General features: G+C 45.1%; 1 protein-coding gene across 1 annotated transcript in view; it reads left to right on the forward strand.

The window, feature by feature from the left end:
* Window positions 1–15,925, forward strand: part of cm (AP-3 complex subunit carmine) — an 80,162-nt gene that overhangs the window by 26,252 nt on the left and 37,985 nt on the right. The window contains exons 6-7 of the mRNA XM_075678427.1: window positions 4,222–4,335; window positions 6,457–6,530. Coding sequence (XP_075534542.1) covers window positions 4,222–4,335; window positions 6,457–6,530 — 188 coding nt within the window. The remainder of the gene's footprint in view (window positions 1–4,221; window positions 4,336–6,456; window positions 6,531–15,925) is intronic.

The raw sequence follows: 15,925 nt of genomic DNA on the forward strand, positions 1-15,925 counted from the left end.
TTGGCTCTTTCTGGCCGCGCGTTTGCGTTTTGTGCAGAAAAGCCGTAGCGCCGTCTGCGGAAGCCGCTTTACTCACCGACGGCGCAACGTCACTATGAGACCATGACGTCAATACTCCTCGATCGGAGGGCGGGTGATTTGAACTGCGCTAGAGGTACGCGGACGCTTCAGAACTCATTTTCTCTTAAAATAAGTCTCTTTTTCACACGAAACAAGCGTTTCGAGGTTTCTGGGATGGTATTTCAACAGTCCACATTGACTTAATATTAACCTTTAGTGTCCCTTTAAGGGACAAGTGGGGGAAATAGTGTCAGATACCATCACTTTGTTAAACGCTTCTATTAAAAAATTCTTCCAAAGCAGTTTTCTTGATGATGGCTTGCAGCCACCAATACATTAGAAAAGTTGGGCCTATGGTATAAGAAATTTTCCCTATGGGCAGCAGAAATACCTTTTGTTTGCCTTCCTGCTGGATGTGAGAAAAGATGTGATAATCTATAAGACCCTCGGACACATTCTGTGCTGCCATTTTGCTTCCAGTTTTACTTACAAAGTGGTAGTAGAGAAGCTGCTCACATGGAGATTACTTCTTATGTTTCAACGCACTGAGAAACGTGTTGACTACAAGTGCAGCATGCAATGCATTCGTTTTTTTTCATGAACTCACGAGTCTTAAGTGTGGGTCTAGAGGATTTTTGGCAGTGCAAGCACATGTCTGATGCCATGCACTTTCAAAGGCCTAATAGAATTTCTGCTCATTTTGAAATGTCACGGGTTTAGGTGACCCTTGTAGGAATAAATGCATTGTGAGGACCAGTTCTTGTCTGAAGGCAATATTATCTTTCAAGGCACAAGAATTGCACATGAAATAATGCATAATACGATATTTGGTATTAACTTGGGTAAGTATGATAATCAAGCCCGCCTTATTTCTTTGTAATTTTGGGTGAATTGAAGTCTGCGTTAGACATTTATTCGACATGCTACATGCGTATGCGGGACTGTTACTTTGTGGGAAAGCTCTTGGGAGCACTTGTTTTAACAATACACGCACACTTAGCAGTGTGGGACTAATTAATGTGCCTTTATGCAGCTGAGAATTATCCAGTTGTCATCTTTTCTGCTTGTTCAGGAGGGTTATTATTAGCTTACGTTGTTTATTTTGGCTGCATCTTTCAGTGTAGACCACACAAAATATTTCACCTTTTAGATGTACACACCTAATAGTGAGAGGTGGAGCGGTGGCGTAGAAGTAGAACATCCACCTCGCGTGCAAGAGAACCGTGGTTCGAATCCCGGTGCTGCGCAATTTTCCACTGAATTAAAAAAAAAAAAAAATCCGCGTGTTGATAAAATTGCATAAACAGGCCTGGAGTGTGGCCTGATCCCCGGGACCAGAACCGATAATGCACTCCCTCACCAGAGCAGAATTGGCCACCCTTGTGCAGTACTTCGCCACAACCTCCTATATGAACACAACAATCAAACCCCGGCCCTCAGTCCCCAGCAGCTGTGAAGCAACTGACCACGGTGGCGGTCAGACCTGCGACGCAGCAGAGGGTGCTAAGAATCCCTGGTTCCGGACAGGCCACCATAGGAATGTACCTGGCAACGTTTAATGCTAGAACGTTATCTAGTGAGGCAAGTCTAGCAATGCTATTGAAGGAATTAGAGGGCAGTAAATGGGGTATAATAGGGCTCAGTGAAGTTAGGAGGATGAAAGAAGCATATACAGTGCTAAAAAGTGGACACGTCCTGTGCTACCGGGGCTTAGCGGAAAGACGAGAACTAGGAGTCGGATTCCTGATTAATAAGGATATAGCTGGTAACTTACAGGAATTCTGTAGCATTAACCAGAGGGTGGCAGGTCTTGTTGTGAAACTTAATAAGAGGTACAAATTGAAGGTTGTACAGGTCTACGCCCCTACATCCAGTCATAATGACCAGGAAGTCGAAAGCTTCTATGAAGACGTGGAATCGGCGATGGGTAAAGTCAAAACAAAATGCACTATACTGATGGGCGAATCCAATGTCAGGGTAGGCAAGAAGCAGGCTGGAGACAAGTCAGTGGGGGAATATGGCATAGGGTCTAGGAATAGCAGGGGAGAGTTATTAGTACAGTTTGCAAAACAGAATAATATGTGTATAATGAATACCTTCTTCCGCAAGTGGGAAAGCCGAAAGTGGAAGTGGAGGAGCCCGAATGGTGAGACTAGAAATGAAAGACTTTATACTCTGCGCTAACCGTGGCATCATACAAGATGTGGACGTGCTCGGCAAGGTGCGCTGCAGTGACCATAGGATGGTAAGAAGTCGAATTAGCCTAGCCTTGAGGAGCGAACGGAAGAAACTGGTATATAAGAAGCCGATCAATGAGTTAGCGGTAAGAGGGAAAATAGAGTAATTCCAGCTCAAGCTCCAGAACAGGTATTCGGCCTAAACTCAGGAAGAGGACCTTAGTGTTGAAGATATGAACGACAATCTAATGGGCATCATTAAGGAGTGTGCAATAGAAGTTGATGGTAAGTCCGTTAGACAGGATAGTAAGCTATCGCAGGAGACGAAAGATCTGATCAAGAAACGCCAATGTATGAAAGCCTCTAACCCTACAGCTAGAATAGAACTGGCAGAACTTTCCAAGTTAATCAACAAGTGTAAGACAGCTGACATAAGGAAGTATAATATGGATAGAATTGAACATGCTCTCAGGAACGGAGGAAGCCTAAAAGCAGTGAAGAAACTAGGAATAGGCAAGAATCGGATGTATGCGTCAAGAGACAAAGCCGGCAATATCATTACTAATATGGATGAGTTAGTTCAAGTGGCTGAGGAGTTCTATAGAGATTTATACAGTACCAGTGGCACCCATGACGATAATGGAAGAGAGAATAGTATAGAGGAAGTTGAAATCCCACAAGTAACGTCTGAAGAAATAAAGAAAGCCTTGGGAGCTTTGAAAAGGGGAAGGCAGCTGGGGAGGATTAGGTAACAGCAGATTTGTTGAAGGATCGTGGGCAGATTGTTCTGGAAAAACTGGCTACCCTGTATGCGCAATGCCTCATGACCTTGAGCGAACCGGAATCTTGGAAGAACGCTAACATAATCTTAATCCATAAAAAAGGGGGCACCAAAGACTTGAAAAATTATAGACCGATCAGCTTACTGTCCGTTGCCTACAAAGTATTTACTACGGTAATCGCAAATAGAATCAGGAACACCTTAGACTTCTGTCAAGCAAAGGACCAGGCAGGATTCCGTAAAGGCTACTCAACAATAGACCATATTCACACTATCAATCAGGTGAAAGAGAAATGTGCAGAATATAACCAACCCTTATATATAGCTTTCATTGATTACGAGAAAGCGTTTCATTCAGTCGAAACCACAGCAGTCATGGAGGCATTACGGAATCAGGGTGTAGATGAGCCATATTTAAATATACTGGAAGATATCTATAGCGGCTCCACAGCCACCGTAGTCCTCCATAAAGAAAGCAACAAAATCCCAATAAAGAAAGGCGTCAGGCAGGGAGATACGATCTCTCCAATGCTATTCACAGCGTGTTTACAGGAGGTATTCAGAGACCTGGATTGGGAAGAATTGGGGATAAGAGTTAATGGAGAATACCTTAGTAACTTGCGATTCGCCGATGATATTGCCTTGCTTAGTAACTCAGGAGACCAATTGCAATGCATGCTCACTGACCTGGAAAGGCAAAGCAGAAGAGTGGGTCTAAAGATTAATCTGCAGAAAACTAAAGTAATCTTTAACAGTCTCGGAAGAGAACAGCAGTTTACGATAGGTAGCGAGGCACTGGAAGTGGTAAGGGAATACATCTACTTAGGACAGGTAGTCCTAAGTAGATGAGACTGATCATGAGACGGAAATAATCAGAATAATAAGAATCGGCTGGGGTGCGTTTGGCAGGCATTCTCAGACCATGAACAGCAGGTTGCCATTATCCCTCAAGAGAAAAGTGTATAACAGCTGTGCCTTACCAGTACCAGTTTACAGGGACCAGTAAACCAGTAAACCAGTTTTACCAGTTTTTTTACCAGTTTTGCAGGGACAACACGGCCACAATTAGTACATGACCGGGGTAGTTGGAGAAGTATGGCAGAGGCCTTTGCCCTGCAGTGGGCATAACCGGGCTGATGATGATGATAATGATGATCTAATAATGAAGAAATCATTGACTCGGAGTCTCCATTGCTCATGCAGGTGGATTGCTGCATCAAGCTGAGCGGAATGCCTGACCTCAGTCTGACTTTTGTCAACCCGCGCCTCTTTGACGACGTCAGCTTTCACCCCTGCGTTCGCTTCCGGCGTTGGGAGGTGAGCACACATGCAGAATGATGTTGGCAAAAGCTAGAATGCAGTGGCTTTTGTTTCAGCTAATGTCATGTCTGCTTTCCTAACTGGTAAGGTGAAATAGCGGCCTTACTGATCATGTGACAGTGCCCTTGATGAATCACTGAAAACAGCCAATGGTGACTTAGTGGGATACCTTCCAAGCGGTGAGATTTGAAATTTATAAAGACCCCAACAAGGAAGGGGCGGGGAGTGTGGCAGGCATTCTTGGTAACTTTGCCCTGAGCACACACCTTTTCTGCCACACACCGTGTGCATTCAAGAACCCAAGAGGGTGGAAGGAAGTAGAACCCTCCCCCAACTATGTCTTCTCTCATAGCTCATTAGATGCTTTGGGAATTCAACTTGGACTTTAATTCGCTGGAGAAATCCTGCACTCACTTTGTGCAGTATGGCTTTGCTCGGCATGTTCCATGTTTAACAGTGGCAGGCTGCCTTCAGCAGCTAATCACAGCTGTTGCAGCAGCTGTGCACATGTGGGTAGGTACTCTCAGCAAGCGGTTGCATCCAGTCAGCTCCAGAAAACAGCTGCGATCTTGTACGTTCATGGAGTGGCACAGGGCCTCGAGAAGTTTGGCAATCAAGTTGATATCAAGGTGGTCTTGTTCACAGCTGAGAAGTTGTCAAAGCTATGTGTTTCAAATGTTTCAGTTTCTGAGGAAAATGAGAGCCTGTACCATTAAACACCCCAATAAGTATGTCGAATGTGTGCAAGGCATAGTGCACAGAGCCTCATTGTGCAGACGTCTTTACACTAGTCAGGCCAAGCACTGTGTGAACAAGAGTTGAGGGGCGCTTAGCAGTGCTGGCGATATTTTGATGGCTGTATCACTTTATTATATTGTAACCCCAAGCGCTATAGTCACATGATTGTAAAAGTGGTGGAAATGTCACCTCTTGATATAGTTTATGTAAGTGCACCTTTCGTATTGCTCACTAAAAGGGAGTTACAATTCTTTGAAAGTGCGGGCATGAGTAATGTGCATGTGTCAATAATGTCTAATGTGGCCTTGCACTTTGACACATTGCTTTTACATTCTAGCTTGTGTTTTTATTTATATTTGTCTGCATATATGTAACTGATTTCTAACATTATAATCAGCATGAAGATAACTAGTGTTTTGTTCATCAGTTTTGTGCTACCCATAGCCAGGTTTCATCAGAAAGATAGCAGTCAGCATGAAATGCATGTCTTTTCTCTTCTGCATATTCATGTTAGCATGCACACACCTAGGGTCAGAGAAGAAAACAACACATGCCACTGGACTAGTTTTTTTCTTCTCTAGACATCCTTACTAATTACTGGTCTGCTTTCCTGCAGTGCAAGCTAGTTTTGTATCTTGATTCACTGATGTCTTCATCTTTTGTTCTGTGCTTTGCTTGTGCATGTGTGTTTGTTTCCCATATGTAGCACACATTAGCTCTTGATTATTTGAGTTTTAGTAATAAAGGGGATAGTGATGAGTATTGCTGTCATGAATAGATGATTACGACGAAGGCACCAAATAAAATGACAGACAAAGGAAGACGACACGTGTCATCTTCCTTCGTCCGTCGTTTTATTTGGTGCCTTCGTCGTAATCATGTATAACCGACTCGCCCACCAGCACGTGCTCAGTCATGAATAGACAATACACTTGAGGCTGGCAATCAGTGTCATCAGCTGTGAGATAAAGATGACTTTGTACTAGCTGAACACCTTAGAACTTGTTGTGTTCTGCCAAATGCATAACCATGCTTTATCACATTGTATTTAGTCTACACCCCATTACAGTGGATCTGCTTACAATGGATTTTTCAGTATTGTGAACTGTGTTTCTCACTTTGTTTGGTTTGCCTGTGTTAGCACTGTCTTGCTTTAATGGACTCAGCCATGACAATCAATCTGCTACTGTGGACAAAATTTGAAATTACAATTCTTGAGACAAAGCATATATATGACAAGCCTTGCTGTGCTGATGTGTACTTGCAACAGACTTTGCTGTGTGCCATTTGCTTAGCAAAGTTCTGAGCTTCTTTTGAACGTCAATGTAGTCAACTGGCAGCTGCTGTGTAAAACTTTTACATCTATGCTGGTCTTTGCAGTCGGAACGGGTGCTCTCCTTTGTGCCTCCAGATGGCAACTTCAGGCTCATGTCCTACCACATAGGATCCCAGAGGTAGGAGGAGGCCCTTGGAATTCTCATTATACAGTAGAACCTCATTCATACATTTTTGGGAAAAGCACGAAAAAGAATGTACTTGCCAGGGAAACGTACGACCTGAAGTCAGTAAAACATTTGGCAGACTCAAAAGCCTTGTGCATGCTATTACGGCTCATTTTACTATTGCGTAGTGTTTCAAAACAATGGGAAACCCCCCCAAAAAAATCGAGCTGGTGGCCAACAGCGGAATACGATGCTGCTAGAGCAATACACGACGCCCACTTCTTGCTGCCTGCAGCAGGGAATAATGGTGCGTTTGTGTTATCGTCTATTGAAATCATGGAGTATGCTTCCAATTACACTATGTCACACGTGCTGAAAAATAGATAGGTAGGAGATGCTTATTACAATAGTGTTGGCGGTGATAGCTGTGAATGCGTCGTGCATCGACCCACGAGGAGCTTTTCTGGTACCCGAAGGGAAAACTGAGTGCGTGCCGGCATTTTCACGAGAGACAGGCAGGCGAGTACTGTGGGAAGCTGCCGTGGGGAGCACCTACTGCTCTTCATTGCGTTTGCCTCGCGCGTTTCTTTGTTCACATGGGATCTAGTGGCCGGAAAATGTATTGTACGGTAGCACTTTGGCGATGTACTGAACATTGGCGTGGAAAGATTGTGTTTTCTGGGAATGTTTTAACCAGTTGAAAAGTGTAACTATATCGGGTCATTTTTTCTATGTTCTCGATCGTGAATCTTGGCGCCGGGAAATCGTATGAAACGGGATTCTATCAACAAGGTTCTGCTATACTTCTCATGCTCTGAGGTTCTCATTCCAAATGTTTATAAAGGCTTATGCCACTGGAAGTATTCAGTTCCAGTGAATCAGTACTGTTTCATTGGGTGATGTTGCACAAGAAATTGGATCTGAAGAGCAGTATATATCATCATCATCATCAGCCTAGTTACGCCCACTGCAGGGCAAAGGCCTCTCCCATACTTCTCCAACTACCCCGGTCATGTACTAATTGTGGCCATGTTGTCCCTGCAAACGTCTTAATTTCATCCGCCCACCTAACTTTCTGCCGCCCCCTGCTACGCTTCCCTTCCCTTGGAATCCAGTCCGTAACCCTTAATGACCATCGGTTATCTTCCCTCCTCATTACATGTCCTGCCTATGTCCATTTCTTTTTCTTGACTTCAACTAAGATGTCGTTTACCCGCGTTTGTTGCCTCACCCAATCTGCTCTTTTCTTATCCCTTAACGTTACACCCATCATTCTTCTTTCCATAGCTCGTTGCGTCGTCCTCAATTTCAGCAGAACCCTTTTCGTAAGCCTCCAGGTTTCTGCCCCATATGTGAGTACTGGTAACACACAGCTGTTATACACTTTCCTTTTGAGGGATAGTGGCAACCTGCTGTTCATGATTTGAGAATGCCTGCCAAACGCACCCCAGCCGATTCTTATTATTCTGATTATTTCCGTCTCATGATCAGTCTCATCTACTTAGGACTACCTGTCCTAAGTAGATGTATTCCCTTACCACTTCCAGTGCCTCGCTACCTATCGTAAACTGCTGTTCTCTTCCGAGACTGTTAAAGATTACTTTAGTTTTCTGCAGATTAATCTTTAGACCCACTCTTCTGCTTTGCCTTTCCAGGTCAGTGAGCATGCATTGCAATTGGTCTCCTGAGTTACTAAGCAAGGCAATATCATCAGCGAATCGCAAGTTGCTAAGGTATTCTCCATCAACTTTTATCCCCAATTCTTCCCACTCCAGGCCTCTGAATACCTCCTGTAAACATGCAGTGAATAGCATTGGAGATATCGTATCTCCCTGTCTGACGCCTTTCTTTATAGGGATTTTGTTACTTTCTTTGTGGAGGGCTACGGTGGCTGTGGAGCCGCTATAGATATCTTCCAGTATATTTAAATATGGCTCATCTACACCCTGATTCCGTAATGCCTCCATGACTGCTGTGGTTTCGACTGAATGAAACGCTTTCTCGTAATCAATGAAAGCTATATATAAGGGTTGGTTATATTCTGCACATTTCTCTATCACTTGATTGACAGTGTGAATATGGTCTATTGTTGAGTAGCCTTTACGGAATCCTGCCTGGTCCTTTGGTTGACAGAAGTCTAAGGTGTTCCTGATTCTATTTGCGATTACCTTAGTAAATACTTTGTAGGCAACGGACAGTAAGCTGATCGGTCTATAATTTTTCAAGTCTTTGGCGTCCCCTTTCTTATGGATTAGGATTATGTTAGCGTTCTTCCAAGATTCCGGTACGCTCGAGGTTATGAGGCATTGCGTATCCAGGGTGGCCAGTTTCTCTAGAACAATCTGACCACCATCCTTCAACAAATCTGCTGTTACCTGATCCTCCCCAGCTGCCTTCCCCCTTTGCATAGCTCCTAAGGCTTTCTTTACTTCTTCTGGCGTTACCTGTGGGATTTCGAATTCCTCTAGGCTATTCTCTCTTCCACTATCGTCGTGGGTACCACTGGTACTGTATAAATCTCTATAGAACTCCTCAGCCACTTGAACTATCTCATCCATATTAGTAACGATATTGCCGGCTTTGTCTCTTAACGCACACATCTGATTCTTGCCTATTCCTAGTTTCTTCTTCACTGTTTTTAGGCTTCCTCCGTTCCTGAGAGCCTGTTCAATTCTATCCATATTATAGTTTCTGATGTCCGCTGTCTTACGCTTGTTGATTAACTTAGAAAGTTCTGCCAGTTCTATTCTAGCTGTAGGGTTAGAGGCTTTCATACATTGGCGTTTCTTGATCAGATCTTTCGTCTCCTGCGATAGCTTACTGGTTTCCTGTATAACGGCGTTACCACCGACTTCTATTGCGCACTCCTTAATGATGCCCATGAGATTGTCGTTCATTGCTGCAACACTAAGGTCCTCTTCCTGAGTTAAAGCCGAGTACCTGTTCTGTAGCTTGATCCGGAATTCCTCTAGTTTCCCTCTTACCGCTAACTCATTGATTGGCTTCTTGTGTACCAGTTTCTTCCGTTCCCTCCTCAAGTCTAGGCTAATTCGAGTTCTTACCATTCTATGGTCACTGCAGCGTACCTTGCCGAGCACGTCTACATCTTGTATGATGCCAGGGTTCGCGCAGAGTATGAAGTCGATTTCATTTCTAGTCTCACCATTCGGGCTCCTCCACGTCCACTTTCGACTAACCCGCTTGCGGAAAAAGGTGTTCATTATCCGCATATTATTCTGTTCTGCAAACTCTTCTAATAATTCTCCTCTGCTATTCCTAGAGCCTATGCCATATTCCCCCACTGACTTGTCTCCAGCCTGCTTCTTGCCTACCCTGGCATTGAAGTCGCCCATCAGTATAGTGTATTTTGTTTTGACTTTACCCATCGCCGATTCCACGTCTTCATAAAAGCTTTCGACTTCCTGGTCATCATGACTGCATGTAGGGGCATAGACTTGTACCACTTTCAATTTGTACCTCTTATTAAGCTTCACAACAAGACCTGCCACCCTCTCTTTAATGCTATAGAATTCCTGTATGTTACCAGCTATTTCCTTATTAATCAGGAATCCGACTCCTAGTTCTCGTCTCTCTGCTAAGCCCCGGTAACACAGTACATGCCCGCTTTTTAGCACTGTATATGCTTCTTTTGTCCTCCTAACCTCACCGAGCCCTATTATATTCCATTTACTACCCTCTAATTCCTCCAATAACACCGCTAGACTCGCCTCACTAGATAGCGTTCTAACGTTAAACGTTGCCAGGTTCAGATTCCAGTGGTCAGATTCCAAAAAAAATGAGCAAGGTACATGCCTCAGGTTTTCTCACTGTAAATATGGATGGCTTGTGAAAAATACGGCTGTTCAATATCGGCAAGAGCAGACTGTTATGCTGCTTCAGGAATGTGAAAGACCTCCCAGTCTGATGCGCATTTCGCAAAAAAGCGTGGATGGCACTCAGTCTCTTCACTTAGTGGCTGCATGGGATGCCAAAGTGGAGATGTCTGTGACACTGGGTTTCTCTTCTTGTAGATCGGGGGTTTCTGCGAACGGCATTTTAGGGCTCTGTGATCGGCATATTAGGGCTCTGCGATCAGCCAAAATGATTCTGACCCCAACCCTCGCTTGGTGGATTTTTACGTTCCAGTTTTGATTTACAGTCCATGACGTATTATTCAGACAGCCCTGCAGCACCCCCACTAGCCCCATAGACTTAATATATAAGGACGACCGAAATTTTGCTCACCTTACAGTGCATTGTGTGATAATTCGGACTCTGAATGCATGACTGTGTGCTAATATGGCCTCCGAGTCGAGCAGAAAAAGCCATATTTTCGTTGTGAAATGTTGCCGGCATGGTTGTTGGCCATGTCGCCAGCGCCCCGTAAAACCGAAACTAGCGAAGCTTAGTCGATCCAGTAGTCTCCGATGAGAATTCAGTGCATGCATTGATTCTACTTTTGTCTGTCTGTGGCAACAGCATGACAATGGTTGAGGTGTGAGCCACGATTTTGTAGTGATGCCTTCTGCTTGATTCCATGCCACTCTTATCATTCACGGTCCATGGCCAGCTGATCCCTTCGATAATATGTGCGGAGTTTCGCTTGGACAGCTGACGAAGTGCGAAAAGCGTGAAAAAAAAAATAGAAATCCCACGACTACAAAATTCTCACAACGAAATATTTTCGTATCCCCGGCAAACACCCATAGGATTCAACACATTTCATACCTCTCGACAATGGAATGTTGTAACCCGGCATATTACCTTTTCGCGCAAGACTAGTAGGCTCCAAAATGTGCTCAAATCTGATTGCTTTGCACTAAAATTGGGCAAAGTACCACCGCATTACACTTGCGTGGGCGCTGCCATTTTTGCTTACAAAAACAACCAAGCGCCAGAAGTGATTGCGCTGAAAGCATGTCATGGCTGCCATTGTGTTTGTTGATCGCCCATTTGAACCGGCACGCATGTTTCTACCGACATGTGACGACGATTTTGCATACCTAGTGCAGTGCATAATGTGTGCCTCGGTGAGGAAAATGTGGCTAAAGCAAGGTAATCTATGATCCACCAATGTGGAATTGTTTATGGAGCTTAAGATGGCGGTCGCAGCATGGAGTGGCATGCATCAGGCTGTGATTGAGCGGTCATCCGGGAATACGCATTTTTTGATTACACTGGTTTTGATGCCACCCGACAGGCATTGCATGTTGATTCGGCGCCGGACGTAGATTTGCGTCAAGGGGCCACAATCTCGATCGATTGCTTACAGGGAATATGAGATACGATCACTTCAGCGCTTGGCACCGGACGCATGCACATGTACGGGTGACAGTGTGCGCTGGAGAAATGCTGCATGCGTGGAGTGCTGTTGCTCTGCTTCTGGTGCCAAGTTACATAAACTCTCGCAAAAGTCATCGTGGTTGCAAGGTGTCCGAACTTTCGGTAGTTGTTATACATTATGGTCTATGGGGAGAATGGTGGTGCCGCGAAGCAGGCCGAATAATCGAGCATGTCCGAATTTTTGGACTCCGAAAAATCAGTCGGCGACTGTACGTATCGCCTACTAAAAGTGTGCAGTACGCTAAGAATGGCACTATGCACCATGAAATGTAAAACAGAGAGGTGAAGATGCTTATCGCAATAGGATTGGTGGCGATAGCTGTGAATGTGGAGTGTGGCGACGTGGGTGGTGATTTGCTGGTACCGAAATAAGAAACTGCACTCCATCGTTTTCACGTGAGTCTGCAGGCTATATACTCTTCTCAATCGCGTGCGCCTCGCGCATTTTTTTGTTTACATGGGAGCTAGTGGCCGGAAAATTATCATACAATCACAGTTTCGCAACGTATTGAGCTCATGTTTCCTGGGAACATATCAACTAGTGAAAAATGCGTGTAACTCTATTGGTTAATTTTTTTGGTTCTTGATTGTGAACGTTGGCGTTAAGAAAACGTACGGAACGAGAATACATCAGTGAGGTTCTACTGTGTTTAAAATTTGATTGTGGCTGAAAGCTTACTGCATCATTGTTGGTGGGGACGTGCACGGCCTTTAAGTCATACATTCACTTTATTTCTGCATATCCTGACAATAGGAGGACAAGTGCATTAGAAGCACCAGCACTGGCTACCTCATCTCTGTTTCTTTTCATTCCAACATTAAAAAAAAATTTCCGCTGTTAACACCATCCACTTATTCAGTATATTTAAATATTTACAGAGGGCAAAGTTTATTACAGTGCTAAAAGAGAAGGAGGTAGCCAACTAAGAATTAATCCTAATGGTATGGATAGCCTACACCTGCAGAATAAATATGTTGCTGTATATTCACCTCACTTCGAATTGCTTTATGGGCTTTTTGACCCTGAAAAAACCTCCAGACTTCAGTGACCCTTTCGGCAGAGTCCTTTCTCAATGGCATATGAAATGCATGAGAATGATATGTGGCTCAGTATTGCTTCTCTTTCCAGTAGGCAATGCTAACGACTCATGAGAAAAAAAAACTGTTCTAATAACTTACATTTAGTAGAGATGGAAACATCGCCACTTGCATGCAGAGGTCATAAATACAGTCAAATCGCAATAATTTGACCTCGAAGGGACCCTAAAATTTGTTTGAATTAAAAGGAGGACCTGTTTTTGAAGTACTTGTGCACCATAGCACAATGCACGAACGGTGCGAGTCGTGAAATATTGCGGCGCACACAGCGAATGAGGGCCATAAAACTGCCCGTGCCGGCCAACGTTCTTGATAACACAGAAAATGAAACTTCAGGGAGTGAGCTAAGCTGGCGCAGGGCCAGGGCGGAGTCAGGCGCGCACGGAGACCATCGAAGGTGAGGGAGTTCAGAGGCGGGGCGGGGGGTGTGCAGTTGCGAGGAAGGGTGGGAGGGAAGCGGATTTGCTTTCCTGCCAGCTTGGTGGATGGCACTAAGTACCTCTGCCACCTAAGTCCCCTTACTGCCACCTAAGACTGCCATGGTGGAGTTGCCGAGGCTGGACTGGGCCTCCGCTGCTACTTTCCTCTGCATGCTCACGTGCTTTTTCCTTCATCTGCTGACAGATTGGCGCTGCATTTACGTTCTTCATCCTGCATTCTTAACGCATCATGTCTTATGAAGATGACTGAAGTCGTTGCCACGGATCATAATCGTGTTGGTGTGCTCCCTTCTGTTGCGGCGTTGCCGCGTGCAAAAGATAAGGAGAGTGAGGTTACAGTCTATGCTCGTCACAACGGACCCATGTGCAACAGACTTTCGGATATAACGGACTGTAGTTGAGCCTTAGTTTGTTCTACCTATTTTATTAATGCAATGAAGATCTCTTTTAACGGACCGCGCTACAACGGACTATCGGCAACAGCGGACGAAATTAGCAGCAATTTTTGTCAAAATCGGGCGCATAAAACGGGACTTTTGCCGTGTCAACACGGGCTGGCAACTGACTTGCGAGGGTCAGCCGATGATCGTGGCTCAAAATCTTGCACGCGAGGGTAGGAGGAAAGTGGGGCAGAAGCGCGCTCTTTCACACGCGAGGCACGGGGGGAAGGCGAGGGAAAGGGGGGAGGTTCTACTTCGGCTGCTGTTAATGGCGCTGCGCGGGTGTCGTATCTTGAAAGTGATCTGCGATGTGGACAAAGTGCACCCAGTGCTGGTAGCTTAATATGTGCTGTGCTTTAGACACTTAGTTCGCATTGAAGCGAGAGACAGCACAAAGGTCAATTCGCTCGCTGCTGCTGCTGCGCTTATCTTGCTTAATTTTCTATCGCAATTGATGCTTCACCTTTCGGGCGAAACTATGACTTTTTTGTTTGTTTTTTACTTTCAATGTTCGTCACTCACTCTTTGCAATAAGTTCTTAGACATTGCGACAAAAGTTTCTGAAGCGAGGCATCACGGATATTACGGACTTCGGATAAAACTGACATTTTTTGTCGGATTATCAGGGTTCGTTGTAATGAGAGTCGACTGTACTGGCTGTTGCCTTCACGTCTTTGTGTTCAGGGTCCGTCTTGTTGTACAGAATCGGATGTGGTGCACTGTCTCCAACAACGTTTCCATTGGTATTTCTCGGTTTAGACTCGCGATTCTAAAAAATAAAGTCACAGTTTCGCTCGAAAGGCAGAGCATCAGTTGCGATAGAAAATTAGTGGACAGCTATACGAAGCAAGGATAGTAGTCTTATCGGCCGTATAAACTTGTAAACATAGTCATACTAACTAAGCTAACAAGCATGGTGTCACACATGCACAAGCAAACATGAACACATCTCACTCGAGGATCGCGGAAACTCGCTGTCAAAACGCTGGCGTGAGGAAATGCGGCAGCAGCAGCGAGCAAAGCGACGTTCATGCTATCACTTCAGTGAAAAGTGAGCGCCGAGAACACGCAGCACGCACAAAGTTACGAGCCACCGACACACCAAGACTCTACCCCCAATGCAGATCGCTCTCAAGATACAACCACGCAACCGTGCACAGCTGCCACATGCGCAGTTGCAGCCAGAGTAGAACCCCCTCCCCCCCAGGTGCTTTGTAACCATGCTCGCAACGTTGGGTGCCTTGTAAACGATGGTAGATGGCGCGCTTCCTCCCCGCTTCGTCTGTTTCGCGTGAGTGAGATCGAGCCGCGATCATCAGCTCCCCTCGCACGCTTTGAAACTCGCACATACAGCGTAGGGCATGTGGCAACGGTGTTATCGCCCTTGGACCTTATACAGAACCTCGCGCGGGGCATTCAGGGGGGTCATCTAAGCTTTTTCTCCATGGCGAGGTCAGAGCAATACTGATCGGAGGCGCCGCCATGTGATTTGGCGCACTGCTGAGAGCATTGCTGGAGTGCGGTGTGTTCGAGTGAACCATTGCAAATGCTTGAGCAGTTGAATTACCGGATGTTTTCACCCATTGGAATACACATAACTTTGTCAGGACCACAGCGTCAATTCGAATCAACCGGAAGTTCAAATTAAGGTTGTGCGAATTAACGTGATTCGACTGTACAGTCCAACCCGGCTACATTGAACTCGCAAAAAACGCCTATCAGTTCGATATAGAGCATAATTCGATATAAGCCTGCTAAAGAATTAGATGTCATAAAAGCACATACCATTTATAAAATTACTTTATTGATGAAACAGCTTAGTTTTGCATGAAATATGTAGTCCTGTATTTTCTCCTGCTTGGGCAGTTTCGCTGCCTGCGACGCATGCACTTCTCCACATTGTCTTAGGAGTCGGAGCAGCTGAGGCTGCAACCTTCCACATTCGCGCAGAAGCACCGGACTAGTGCGAGTGCACCAATCACCTCGGAGGACGTGGGCAAAGGACCGTCGTTGCTTTCCTCATTGTTCCCACTTTCACTTGTGCTTGGTACAATGTCGGCAATGTAGTCTTTGTTTTTGGGCTCTC

The sequence above is a fragment of the Dermacentor variabilis genome, unplaced genomic scaffold (genome assembly GCF_050947875.1).
Source record: "Dermacentor variabilis isolate Ectoservices unplaced genomic scaffold, ASM5094787v1 scaffold_20, whole genome shotgun sequence".
NCBI lineage: Eukaryota > Metazoa > Arthropoda > Arachnida > Ixodida > Ixodidae > Dermacentor > Dermacentor variabilis.